Raw genomic sequence first — 14,555 nt, forward strand, 5'->3', positions numbered from 1 at the left:
CCCCCTAACCCAACAGTAACATTGGCATAACCCCACAGTGGTAACCAACGATGGTTCACCACACTTCCCCATTGTCAGGAATACATTATTACTTTTCTTACTTTAACCCCACAAAGTGGAAAAAGGACACAGCATTTTCTGTTTTTATTTGGACAGTTCTTACGAAAGGTCACAGACCAGAAACATTAACTCTTTCGCTTTCCACAGAATGTTACCTAATGTGTTAATTTCAACATTTTCTATTTGTATTTCAAGCAATGTTTTGTGGAGGATGGACTTGTTCAATGGCATGATGCCTACAGTAGTTGCACTTTGTAATTTCCCTACTCCCACATTCCCTATTTGATACAGTCTCCTTTCGTCTTGACATCCCAAGTTGGAAAGTAGAATATAACTGTGGTCATTCACCAAACAAATGTTGGCAATCCAAATTCCTTTTTGTTTTGATCTTCGCTTGGTGGCAATTGCAGCAGATAATGTTGAAACTTGGGACGAGTCTCCATACCAGAGATGAGCAAGTGGGCATTCCTCCCTCTGTCTCTAGAAGGGATAGCACACTGAGTCATTACAGCAATGTATGCTTCCTTTTTAATTTCCCACCCTGGGAGAGGCAAGGCTACAGGTGGTGAAACTTTCAAAAAATATTTTCCCAAAGTAAATGAAACGAAGGTTGACTAAAAAAAACCTCTGCCATTGTAGGGGCAAAAATTCAACAGTTTCAAAAATAAAATGATAAATTTGTTTAGGATGTGTAAGGTTGTTGTTTACAGATAAAACATTTTTATTACAGTTGCGGTCAGCAATAAATATTCCTACCTTAGATAGGAATAAATTCAGAATTACATAATTCAAGTCTTTATCCCATTGTGTGACATTTCCATTTTGCACACCAATCACTTTAATTGTCTTTTAGTTTAACTTTATTATTCTGCATTCACATTCTACTTATTGGGTCTTTTCAAACTTGATCTATTGAAATTTCTTAATGTTAAGTGAGAGTGGGGTCACATTCATCCCATCAGTCGAAGCCGAACGTGAACCAAGGTCCAAGCAATAACAATAACATTTTTGAATTAAGTTTTGTGCTGAATTCATTGCCAGATGAAACAATTCAGAATGCAGCAGGAAGAAAGAAGAACTCATATCCTACTGTGTTACTGCAGTATCTTAGAAGTACTAAAGCAGCTTCGGTTTGGATCTTTCATATAAAGCTAATTGCCATTGATGCTGTGATGATAAAGAGAGAACTCACATTTACACAGTACTTAATCACATCCTTAGGTCCAAATTGTGTTCCAATCAATGACTTTTTGAGGTGTTATTACTGCTGTTCTGGAGCCAAGTTGCAGCAACCAATTTATGCACAGTAAATTCCCATGAAAATCTTATGAGGAGAGGTTGAGTAGATTGGGTCTGTTCTCATTGGAGTTTAGAAGAATGAGAGGAGACCTTATTGAGATATATAGGATTCTCAGGACGGTTGACAGAGTAGATGCTGAGATGTTGTTTCCCCTTGGTTTAGGACCAGAAGGCATAATCTTAAAATAAGAAGTCACCCATTTAAGACAGAGATGAGGAGGAAATTCTTCTCTCAGAGGGTAGTGAATCTGTAGAATTCTTTACCATAGAAGGCTATAGAGGCTGGATCATTAAGTATGTTCAAGATAGACCTTTTTAATCAGTAAGGGAATCAAGGGTTATAGGGATAAGGCGGAGAGAGGAGTTGAGGATTATCATATCAGATCAGTCGTGATCTCATTGAATGGCAGAGCAGACTCGATGAGCTGAACGACCTACTTCTGCTCCCACATTTTATGGTCTTATCAATTGAGTAACGAACAAATGTTCTTATTGGTGATGAATGATAGAGGAATGTTGGTGAGATGACCAAGGGAATTTGCCATGCTTCTAAGTAAAGAAAGAAAAGACTTGCATTTATATAGTCCAAAGATGTGCAGGTCAGGTTAACTGGCCATGCTAAATTGCCCCTTAGTGTCCCAGGATGTGTATGTTAGAGGGATTAGCAGAGTAAATATGTGGGGTTTCGGGGATAGGACCTGAGTGGGATTGTTGTCGGTGCAGATTTGATGGGCTGAATGGCCACCTTCTGCACTGTAGCGATCCTATGATTCTTTCAAGACCTCAGGATGTCCCAAAGTGCTTTTGAACTTGTAAGGTAGAAAATGCAGCCGTCAAATTGTATACAAGATCTCAAAAACACTAATGTTATACAGGGCAGTGATGTTAATCGTCTGAATGTGACAAAAGATCCATCTAAAAGACATCTCATCCAAAAGTGGGCACCACCAACTATGCAGCGCTCCCTCAGTACTGCACTCAAACAGTTCTACAGCTTGTATATAACTCCCTGAACAGGCAGGCTATGGCCTGAGTTTCACGATTTTTCCATCCCGCTGAGTGAATGGAGATTTTGCTTGTCAGCAAATTCTCCATCTTTGCTGCAGCGGGAGCGTGGCATGAACGGGTGGTAAGATCGCGCCCAGTATAGCTAAACGCTTAATTTCCTGCTTATAAAGGTAGCACTAATGACAAACAAAATCTATGTCTTTTCAGAAATGAAAACTGTGCATCGTTTTAAATAAAACAAAGATGTCGGCAATATCTAGCCCTTCACAGAATCACAGAATTGTTACGGCGCAGAAGGAGGCCATTTGGCCCATCATGTCTGCACCAGCTCTCCAAACGAGGATCATGACTCAGTGCTAGTCCCCTGCCTTTTCCCCATACGCCTGCACATTGTTTCTATTCAAATAATCATCTAATACCCTTTTGAATGCCTTGATTGAATGTGCCTCCACTACACTTCCAGGCAGTGCATTCCAGATCCGAACCATTCATTGTTTGAAAAGATTCTTTTCTCACATCACGTTTGCTTCTTTTGCAAATCACTTTAAATCTGTGCCCTCCCATTCTCGACCTGTTAGTGTGGGGGCACAGTTTTCCCCATCTGCTCTGCCCAGCCCCCTCATGAATGCCTCTACCAAATCTCTTCATAGCCTCCTTCCAGCAGTTCCTGCAGCTGTTTGAAGACACAACTGCTGCAAGATTCAGCCGAATTGGTCTTTCAAAACAGTGAGGACATCTGTATATAATGCTGGTTAAGCCACCAGTGGAGTACTGCATGTACTGAATGGCCTTTTCTGCACAGTAGGTATTCTATGATTTTATGTCTCTTAACTGTCCTCTAAAGTGGCCTAGCAAGCCACTCAGCTCAAGGACAGTTAGGGATGGGCAATAAATGCTGGCCCAGCCAGCAACACTCATCCCATGAAAGAATTTTTAAAAAGAATACCTCAAGCTACTTACCCTGCTTGAGGATATTGCAGTTCATAGAATCCCTACAGTGCAGAAGGAGGCTATTCAGCCCATTGAGCCTGCAGCAACAACAATTCCACCCAGGCCATATCCCTCTAACCCCAAGTATATACTCTACTAATCCCCCTGACTCTAAGGGGCAATTTAGCATGGCCAATCAGCTTAACCCGCACATCTTTGGAGTGTGGGAGGAAACCAGGGCACCCGGACAAAACCCGTGCAAATTCCACACAGAAGGCAGTCAATCACCCAAGGCTGGAATTGAACCTGGGTCCCTGACGCTGTGAGTCAGCAATGTGCCACCATGCCATTGCTGGAGGCCTGGACATCCCCTTGAGTTGGGACCAAATTTAAATTGACATCGGGAAATCCACACCTGAGAGATAACTAGGTCTTTATGGTCGGTCGTCTGGCATTCTGATTGCAAGTGCCATTGCTCTGCCATTGACTGCAATACACACAGTGAGAACTCTAGTCAATGCTACAGAGTGGAAAAAATGTTTCAATTCCCATTTGAAATATGGTTAGATCTAGGTCGGGTAGACTGGTCACAACCCGGTTATGATGTGGAGATGCTGGCATTGGACTGGGGTGGGCACAATAAGAAGTCTCACAACACCAGGTTAAAGTCCAACAGGTTTATTTGGAATCACGAGCTTTCAGAGCGTTGCTCCTTCATCAGGCGACTCAGCCGCACTCCAAAAGCTCATGATTCCAAATAAACCTATTGGACATTAACCTGGTTAGACTTCTTACTGTGCACAACTTGGTAGTTATGGTGTGCATAGTGTCATATAATCTTAGAATCCCTACAGTGCAGAAGGAGGTCATTCTGCCCATCGAGTCTGCACCAACCACAATTCCACCCAGGCCCTATTCCCGTAATCCCATGTATTTTACCCTGCTAACCCCCCTGACACTAGGGTCAATTTAACGTGTCCAATCAACCTAACCCGCACATCTTTGGACTGTGGGAGGAAACCAGAGCACCCGGAGGAAACCCACGCAGACACAGGGAGAATGTGCAAACTCCACCCAAGGCCGGAATTGAACCCAGGACCCTGGTATTTGAGACAGCAGTGCTAACCACTGTGCCACCGTTGGCATTGTAAATCTTACCATAGACCTTGGTATTTTATTAAGCTTCATCATGCCCCACCAGCAGTGCCTTCTGCACCATCCTCCACAATTGCTGTGGATGATGGTGTTCAGGATGGAAATTCCTCAGATTTGGGCCGGAATGGCTGTTGGAAGCAGCCCATTCATGATCCTGTTCTGGCATGGGGGGGAGACAGGCATTAATCACCTACTTACGCAGTTGTAAACTGTAACACTAGGGATGATTAATTTATATCCAGCCTTATAATCATTGCCTATTCTTGCTGATTGTACTGCTGTGTATTATGTGAAAATATTCTAAAACCAGAGAAAATGCAGCATGTTGGCGCTGGGGAAACACTCATTGTGGAAGGCCTTTCTGAACTATTTGAAGAGGTATTTGGAAGGGGTGCGTCCTTTATTCTCTGTGGTTGTTTTATTGCTGCTGAGATCCTCAGAGATGCATTCCAGGTCACATTGTACTCTTGCACTTATCTCTTTTTCTCAGTCACGGCTCTCACTCACAAACACTCCTTCCGCTTCCCTTCCCTCTTTTTTTAAATTAAAGTGACTCTTACCTCCCAGATCCCTTTTGTCAGCCAGCTCGGGGGTTACTCTAGCCAGGAAGATCAGTCTGTGCAGGAGGCATTTCTATAGGGCGGCAGAAATTGACAAACTAGTTACAATCACCGTTAAAAAGAAACAACGACGCCTCGTCCAGCGGTTGTAAGTAAACTAACCATTTCCTCTTTAGCGTTTGGACCTATTCTCTTCTCCAGGAGATGCTGAAACATGCTGCTTCTACCGTTCCCCAGCAAACCCTTTGAGCCTTTGATTTTTCCAACACTTTCCCCCGCTGAGGACATTTTCATTCGATTTGTCCCTCTCTGGGTTAACACTCCCACACACAAATCCGCCCCTATTCTGCACCTCGGGTCCCCTCCCCACACACACAAGCCCGTGGCTGGTTAACACAGTCCCTGATGCACACAACCCGGCTAAGACAAAAACTGTTTTGGTTTACACAGAGAGTCGGTAGTCCAGGTAGCATAAGCCGGGGTTCTGCCTCCTTTTTCTGCCTCCTTTCATTCATTCCCTTGTCAACAGATCTTTTTTCTCTCTGTGTTCTGGCATTCTGAATTTTCTGTTGATAGTTTTGGCAGAAGGAGACAGTTGCTTAGGAAACGGATTAACTTTTGTTTCTTCCCCCCCGCCCCCCAGTTGAATAACCCTTTGGCTGTATCAGAATTCCCCCCATCCCTGGCGAGAGGGGTCGTGTGTCACTCTGAAGTGTTCACATCGACTCCAATCACCGGGCTTGGAAAATCATTCCAAACCCCGGGCATTGCCTTCATTCTATCCAAAATACTTCCCTCCCTCCATCCCTCCGTCCTCCCAGGACAACCCGCCACAGTCAACTGATCCCTGTAATCAGGGAAGTATCAGATGAATGCTCAAACCATACACGCTTCATAATTTAATCTTTCCAGAGTTTAGGGAAGTGTTGCTTTTTGTCTGGAATGACGGTAAACCACGAGATAAGATTTCTGAGATCAATAAATTGTTCCCCGTTTAAAAAGAAAAGATAGGAAAACGCCTGTGTGCATGCAGTTTGATTCAGCGATGGGAATATTCATCCTTCTCTAAACCCTAGCTATGACTGTAACACTACATCCTTCACTTTCTCCTTTCCTCCTATATGTACGGTATGCTTTGTCTGTATAGCGCGCAAGAACCAATACTTTTCACTGTATGTGACAATAATAAATCAAATCAGATCAAATATTTGCAGGAGGGAGGAGGGCAGTGCTGTTTGAGAAATCCAGGAAATTCCCACTTAATTCTGGAAAACTAGAGGGGATGAGAAAGATCGCCTATCAGTGAGGGTGGCTATTTATGGCACAGTCTCACAGTCTAAACTGTTTAGCTTTCGTCTAGACATGATGTAAGACTGGTCCCTCCTTCAGTGCAGTTCCAACTTGGAATTTCCTCTTCGCACTCGCAAGGGTTAAATTGTCACAAGATTTGGATGGTGCATGTTGCTGGGGTTTTTTAAATGTTTAGTGCAATTGGAGAGTTTGCGTTTTGTAGATACCATAGTAAATAATAGTGGGGTTTCTTTTCAGCTGTTGCAAAAGTCACTCCAAGATGAACAAGCTAACGTGTGTATATTTTAGGCAGCAAACTCCCCTCAGTTGCTGAGGAGAGATGGGGCACTCTGTCAGTGCAATTCAGGATGTGGGGTGCTGAGTAACTTCAGTGTGGCCGCTTTAAATTAACGAGTTAATTTCAATGTTGTATTCCCGGCCGAGTTGCAGTAATCGAAAGGCATGATCATTTTGCAATTCGTGAAAAGGAAAATATTGTGATTGGAAGCAGATCGATGATATCACAAGTGCAGCAAAATGTATTGATTTGTGCGTGACGGTGAAAGACGGATGGACAAACCTTTCTCTTTTCTCTGCGCTTGGCTTGCAGTAGCATTAGCAGCGAGAGCCCAGCCTCGTAGGTCATATCGTCAATTTCAACCCGGAAACTTCGTATCCGCCGCTTGGTTTTGGACGCCATGGTTAACAATGTTTGTGTTGGTTACCCGGCAACTGTGTCTGTAGCAAATAGGACTCGCCACTCCATACTCGCCAAGTTGTGTTCATTAAAGGGAAACTTCAGGATGCATTGTGTTCACACTATCACACCTAAAATGTTACGTTTTGGGCATAGATTATTTTTAATTTTATGCATCTTGTTTCCCCCTTTGCCGGAGACCAAAAGCATCAGCGATTCTCTGGGACCTCTCTCCTGTGAGTATTGGCAGAGTATTTAAGAATAATGGGGAACTGAACTCCCTTCCTGCAGTGAATATCTTTCAGTAAATCACAGGATAGAGATTAAAATTAATCTCACTCTCTTATTTGACTCACCTGAAGGAGCAGTGTTCCGAAAGCTCGTGATTCCAAATAAACCTGATGGATTTTAACCTGGTGTTGTGAGACTTCTTACTGTGCTTACCCCAGTCCAATGCCGGCATCTCCACCTCGTCTCTTAGTTGAGTTTCAAATGTGTTAAAATATCGCTCATTTTGACTCTCATTGGATTATCCCAGCGATGTCATCGCTCAGCTGAATACTGACAGCATAAGATATAGGAGCAGAATTAGGCCATTCGGTCCATCGAGTCTGCTCCACCATTCAATCATGGCTGATGAGTTTCTCTACCCCATTCTCCCACCTTTTCCCTGTAACCTTTGATCCCTTTACCGATCAAGAACGTATCTATCTCTGTCTTAAATACACTCAATGATCGAGTTGGCTCATGACCGCCCCATTAGTTCTGAAGTAGTAGTCTGACCTGGTTAGTAGATGGTTGTGAGTTCAAGTACCAACCCAAAAAACGGAATCAAATGATAATTAGCGAAGTAATTGGATCACTACAGGTGTCACCTTTTGGTGGTTTGTTAAAATCAAAGAACTGTCTGCCCTCAACAGTTAACAAAGACGTTAGCGAGGCAATGATCTGAAGAGTAGGGAAGTCCTCCTGCAGTCCAGGCCAACTTTTGTTCCCCAAATAATGTCACCAAAACAGACTAGCCCAGACTCCACAGTCAGCAGTGAAACAACAACGTCAACCCTCTCCTAGAACCTGCTCCTTTATTTCATTGTAAAGTTTATTTATTATGTCACAAGTAGCCTTACATTAACACTGCAATGAAGTTACTGTGAAAATCCCCTAGTTGCCACACTCCGGCAAAATAGAAATAGACTTGAGGATTGGGAACAGTTTAAAATTCAGCAAAGGCGGACAAAGGGATTGATTAAGAAGGGGAAAATAGAGTATGAAAGTAAGAAGGCAGGGAACATAAAAACTGACTGTAAAAGTTTCTATAGGTGTATAAAGAGAAAAAGATTGACAAAAGTCAGAAACGGGGGAATTCATAATGGGGAACAAAGAAATGGCTAAGGAACTAAATTTGTACTTTGCTTCAACACAAGGTGGGAATTTACTGCCTCGCTCGACCCAAGACCGGAAAATCCCGCCAGAGGTCAATGGACCTTCCCATTGTCCGCCCTTCACCTGCTTCAATTCCTGTGGTGGGCATGGCGGTAGAATTCCAGTGTCGGTATTAGTAGAGAAATGGTTTGGGGGAAATTAGTGGGATTGAAATTGGATAAACCTACAGGGCCTGATCATCTTCATCCCAGGATACTTAAGGAAGTGGCCCTGGAAATAGTAGAAATGGAAAACAGCAACCCATTGCACATGGAGAAGGTTTAAATTTAGGAAAGATTTCAGAATTTCATTACAACGAACTCCTAATGAGAAAAGAATCTTGGATATCCAGCTTGTTGAAATAACCAATTCTGATTCTAGGCATTTAACTAAAAATTCTGAAAATTCAAAAAATCCAAGTATAAAATCTAAAGAAAGACTTGGTAATAAAATCAGTAAGCTGTCAATTTATATTTCTGACCTGTAACGTTAAAATGTTGAAAATTAAAGCTTGTCAGATATTGCACCATATATCAGCTAAAAGAAATTAAAAATCATTAAATATAGATTTGGAAAGATCTTTGCTTTCAACCCAAAGCTCCTTTGAAATGTCAGCATCACATCAGTGCTTCACTAAAAAGACTTTATCTTAGCTGACCTCATAGAAATCAATCTTGGTAGACACTTCCTGTTTCTTTTTCAAGTCTTGTTAAATTATTGATTAATGGTTACCAGAAACTTCAAAATGTGAAATTTTGCCAAGTTAGATAATGTAACAGATGAAACATAGAATCCTTACAGTGCAGAAGGAGGCCATTCGGCCCATTGAGTCTGCACAGACCACACTGCCCACCCAGGCCCTATCCCCATAACCCCATGTATTTACCCTCCTAGTCCCCCTGACACTAAGGGCCAATCTAGCATGGCCAATCCATGCAACCTGCACTTCTTTGGACTATGGGAGGAAACCCGAGCACCCGGAGGAAACCGACGCAAACGCGGGGAGAATGTGCAAGCTCCACCTGGACAGTGACTCAAGCCGGGTCCCTGGCACTGTGAGGCAGCAGTCCTAACCACTGTGCCACCGTGCCACCCTAAAATATGATAATGATATGGTAAGATATGCTAATGAGCTTGCTAAAATAAATAAAGTAGCAATTTTTCTAATGCCAGGCACATCTGTTGCCCCATGGGGAATAAAAGGTTAGTTACAGGAGTAACTGGGAATAAATATTCCTGGATTACTTTGCACTCGCCTACCATGGGAAGCTGAGTTTGAAGGCAGTGGGTATTTTGCCTTTTGGCTTTGTACCATTTGGTACAAAGAGATTTTCCCCATTGGGACAACATCCCCAAACAACAGCAAGGCACCATGACTCGGAGGATTGTCATTAAAAAAATCCAAAATACTGCGGATGCTGGAAATCTGAAATAAAAACAGAAAATGCTGGATAAGCTCAGTAGGTCTGGCAGCATCTGTGGAGAGAGAAACAGAGTTAACATTCTGAGTCCAAATGACCCTTATAGAAGGGTATTGGGCGGGATTCTCCGGCCACCCAGCCGCGTGTTTGTCGGTGGCGTGCTGTTCGCTGGCAGCAGGATTCTCTGATCTCGCTGACGTCAATGGGATTTCCCACTGAAGCCACCCCGCACTACCGGGAAGCCCCCAGGGTAGGGGTGCCCTGCTGGTGGGACCAGAGCATCCTGCTGGCATGAACAGCTTGAGAATTCCAGTCTCTGTTTCTCTCTCCACAGATGCTGCCAGACCTGCTGGGTTTTTCCAGCATTTTCTGTTTTTATTTGGGAGCTAGTGTCAGTGAGGTTCACTAAAATACCTGAAAAGCTTGAGTACAGATCTGGTTTATACACTTTAAAGGCCATATCAATGTAAGACTATCCAACTCAAATATCTGGTACCTCGTTTAACACTACAATGAAATTCACATTTACTTTAAATGCCGGGCCCTCATACAACCTCCCGTCTAGCTCACAGCTTTTCATTCAATTCCATATATCAGTGGATACATAGATAGGGTGAAAGGTTTATTTAAAAAGATATTCACAACTTACAAGGGCTTCATATATCAAACCATTATAAGACAAATATGGTCATGAACAAATATTTGGTATCAGTTTCATGGGTCCATGGTTTCCATCGATGACCCACCTGCCCTTTGGGAAAGGCATCATTGTGGTAATTTTGTATAGTTAAGCCACGGCCATCATTGGTATAGATTATTACTATTATTATTATAGAAAGGATATTATTAAACTAGAAAGACTGCAGAAAGGATTTACTAGGATGCTACCGGGACGTGATGGTTTAAGTTATAAGGAGAGGCTGGATAAATTGGGATTTTTTTTCCCCTGAAGCACAGGAGGCTTTTGGGTGATCTTATGGAGGTCTATAAAATGATGAGGGGCATAGATCAGCTGGATGGTCAACATCTTTTCCCAAAGGTAGGGGAGTCTAAAACTAGAGGGCATAGGTTTAAGGTGAGAGGGGAGAGATACAAAAGGGTCGAGAGGGGCAATTTTTTCACACTGAGAGTGTTGAGTGTCTGGAACAAGCTGCCAGAGGTAGTAGTAGAAGCGGTACAATTTTGTCTTTTAAAAAGCATTTAGACAGTTACATGGGTAAGGTGAGTATAGAGAGATATGGGCCAAAAGCGGGCAGTTGGGACGAGCTTAGTGGTTAAAAAAAAGGGGTGGCATGGACAAGTTGGGCTAAAGGGCCTGTTTCCATGTTGTAAATCTCAATGACTCTATGACTCTATTGGAAAATGAATTACAAGATGCATCAGTTACATGCACAGACAACACATTAGCTGATATTTCAGTATGGGCCAAACCTCTAACTTTGCTAACCACTTTCAATGCTGCATGTACAATGTAAAGCTTTCAGTGTTCTTGATGTCCAAATGGTCCAGTGACAGTCAAAATCATTTTCTTTTCTCAGTCATTGAAATGCCCTCTGTCACCATGTACCAGTGCAACCATGAAATACTATATTTGTGGGTATATATAGTATCTATTGTAAGTTAGCTAATAAATAAGTCTGAAAATATATAATAAAATGTTCAGAAAACTTAGAAGTATTCAAAAGTACTGTGAACCTTGTAGAAATATAAAAAGATACAATGCCAGAGGTAATTTAATAGTTTCTTCAATTAAGAAGGTTCCTTTGCTCCCATTGCAAATGGTCACAAAAGGAATCAATAACAAATGAATGTAAAAGCTACAGAATTGTCCAAGTTTCACTTAAATAGTTTTGCATATGATCATGATGCTGAAATATAACAAGATACATTTATATCTTCAAAATTTCTCAGCACAGAACTTTATGCGTGGAGAATGCATATTGCTAGGAAAATAGAAATAGTTTAAATAATTCATATTTGTATTCATGGGTATTAGGAATAAGGTATAAGTTTAGGCTTAATTTATATCTGCATTGGTGTGCTAAGAAAGGGTTAAAACGTCAGTTAGCTTCATGTTAAACAAAGGTGCCTGCGTGCTTATAGATTTTAGTTTCACTTTAAACTTTGCCTGTGTTGTAGTTAAGGGTTTAAGGTGTAAAAGCAATTACAGGGATAAATGCTGTTGCTTAGCAATCAGATGTTCACACTGAAAAACAGAAGCAATTGCTTTCAGTCTGGAACCAGGTCACCCAGAAGCAAGATGCTTTTTACAGAAGCTGCCGGCGCAGACAAGACAATAGATTAAGGAGCAGAAAGCAAGTTCTAGAAGCTAAAGAACAGATCATTCCAGCAACCAGGAGATGAAGAAAGGAGAGTCCTTGGAAGACTGAAGTCAATGGGAAAAGAACCGAACTCTGAACAAGATACTGTTTATTGATGTTAAAGAAAGGGGCAGAGAGAGGCTTTAGGTTAAAGGCAGTGCTGCAAGGTGCAGACCTGGTAAAGTCAGCTAGCAAGAAAACAGACATCTGAAGTAACCCTAGGTTGGCGACACCTTAATACAGCCTGTAAAGTAGTGGTATTCTGTTGGCATGTCTGGGTACCTGAGAGATTGCATGGAAGCTTGAATGTACATGGCAACCCAGAATAGAAGAATGCTGAAAGGAGAAGTTGAAATCCTAGATGTGGATCCTTGCTCCAGGCACCTGAAAGAAAGCCTCATGTGGGAGAAGATTTCCAAGTGTGTTCTTCGAGAATTGTGATTAGAAACCCTTGTGAGGAAACACAAGTGGCACAGTGGCACAGTGGTTAGCACTGCTGCCTCACAGCACCAAGGACCCGGGTTCAATTCTTACCTCGGGTGACTGTCTGTGTGGAGTTTGCACATTCTCCCCATGTCTGTGTGAGTTTCCTCCGGGTGCTCCAATTTCCTCCCACAGTCCAAAGATGTGTAGGTTAGCTGGATTGGGCATACTAAACTGCCCCTTAGTGTCAGGGGGACTAGGAGGGTAAATGCATGGGGTTACGGGAATAGGGTCTGGGTGGGATTGTTGTCGGTGCAGGCTCAATGGGCCAAATGGTCTCCTTCTGCATTACAGGGATCCTATGATTCTAAGCCAGAGTTCCATTGAGACCAGTTGGTTTGCAGGGTGACAAGCTTCTGGGGGGATTTGGTGTGAAATCCACAGAGATTGTTTTGGGTGGCATCAGTCACTTGGTTTCAGAATGTGTGTGTCTGACCACATTTTGCACCTTGGTTTGCATGGACTGTGCACTTACTGAGAACGTCAGAGTATAATATAGATTCCGCAACTTGTGCACTTTGGTTAATATGGACTGTGCACTTACTGAGTATTATATAGATTCTGTAACTTGTGTTATCCTTACAAATCCGTATATAACTGTGAAGGTGTAGCTGGGGTCAAGGCGTAGTGCATTATAATTATTTTTTTCTTGTTTAATAAACATTTTATCCTTTTGTTAAAAGTTAATCGGCAGTCCTGTGACTCTGTTCATCCACATCTCTAAACAACAAATAAAAGTTACGATCTATCGAGCTGACATTCCACTCTGGGACCTGACTGCTCGGAAATGACATCAGCTGGGATCGTAACAATAGCAGGAATTTGGGAGTGGGTCCCATGACTGACTCTATGTGCATTAAAATTAGTGCCTGGATAATTTTAGGATCATATTCCATGAAGATCCTAACATTTTTTTCAGCACCCCAAAACATGCATAAGACCTTCCGTATCTAAAATTCACCAGAATGCAAAATTGCAGCCCAGTGAGACATTAATGTGGGGCTTCCCTTTGCTTCCTGGTGGCCTCTGTGGCAGTTGTGCACCTGCTCACCAGCTGATCAAAAGATTGTCCCTTCTAGGGCAGCACAGTGGCACAGTGGTTAGCACTGCTCCCTCACAGCACCAGGGACCCGGGTTCGATTCCCGACTCAGGTCACTATTTGTGCGGAGTCTGCACGTTCTCCCCATGTCTGCGTGGGTTTCCTCCAGATGCTCTGGTTTCCTCCTACAGTCCGAAAAATATGCTGGTTAGTTGTATTGGTCATGCTAAACTTTCCCTCAATGTACCCAAACGGAGTGTGGCGACTAGGGGATTTTCACAGTAACTTCATTGCAGTGTTAATGTAAGCCTACTTGTGACACTAATAAATGAATAACTGGATAAATATCACAGATTATAGTACTAGCTGATTATTAGCCATTGAATTAATAACGCTGCAAGATTACATTGATCCTTTAACACCACCCATAATCTCACACTTCTGACTTCTTCACATTGTCATAATTTAATTGCTTTGAACCCTGCTTTTAGGGTCAAAGAGGACAAGAGGCCAAAGCTTATTGCTTTAATGAGAATCCATTGAGTCTACTCAGTTTAATATCTTTCCAAAGGTCAAAACAAAATGGTTGAAGTATTTAGTTACAAAGGTTATTTTAAACAGTTAAATGTTAAACATTAATCCTCCAATTCATTAAATTCAGCTGGATGGTGGAACTGCCCTTCTCTCTCCCTCTGGTTGTCATTTAGCCGCTCTACCACATTCCTATTTTATTAGATACTCAATCTGTCTCTCTGACATTTAAGGCATTTTTACAATTCCTGTGGGCGTAATATTTTACTAATTTTAGCTCTCAGTGATTGCTCCTAATTCTACCTGAACTCTATAAACAATGACTAACTCCTTTCCAC

General features: G+C 42.3%; 1 protein-coding gene across 1 annotated transcript in view; it reads right to left on the reverse strand.

Moving 5' to 3' along the window:
- tex47 (testis expressed 47) overlaps nucleotides 1-7,002 on the reverse strand; it is a 45,672-nt gene extending 38,670 nt beyond the window's left edge. The window contains exons 1-2 of the mRNA XM_078226049.1: nucleotides 6,883-7,002; nucleotides 5,013-5,085 (exon numbers count right to left, since the gene is read on the reverse strand). Of these exons, the coding sequence (XP_078082175.1) occupies nucleotides 5,013-5,085; nucleotides 6,883-7,002 (193 nt within the window). The remainder of the gene's footprint in view (nucleotides 1-5,012; nucleotides 5,086-6,882) is intronic.
- Between the last annotated feature and the right edge of the window lie 7,553 nt (nucleotides 7,003-14,555).

Source organism: Mustelus asterias, chromosome 12 (genome assembly GCF_964213995.1).
Source record: "Mustelus asterias chromosome 12, sMusAst1.hap1.1, whole genome shotgun sequence".
Taxonomy (NCBI): Eukaryota; Metazoa; Chordata; class Chondrichthyes; order Carcharhiniformes; family Triakidae; genus Mustelus; species Mustelus asterias.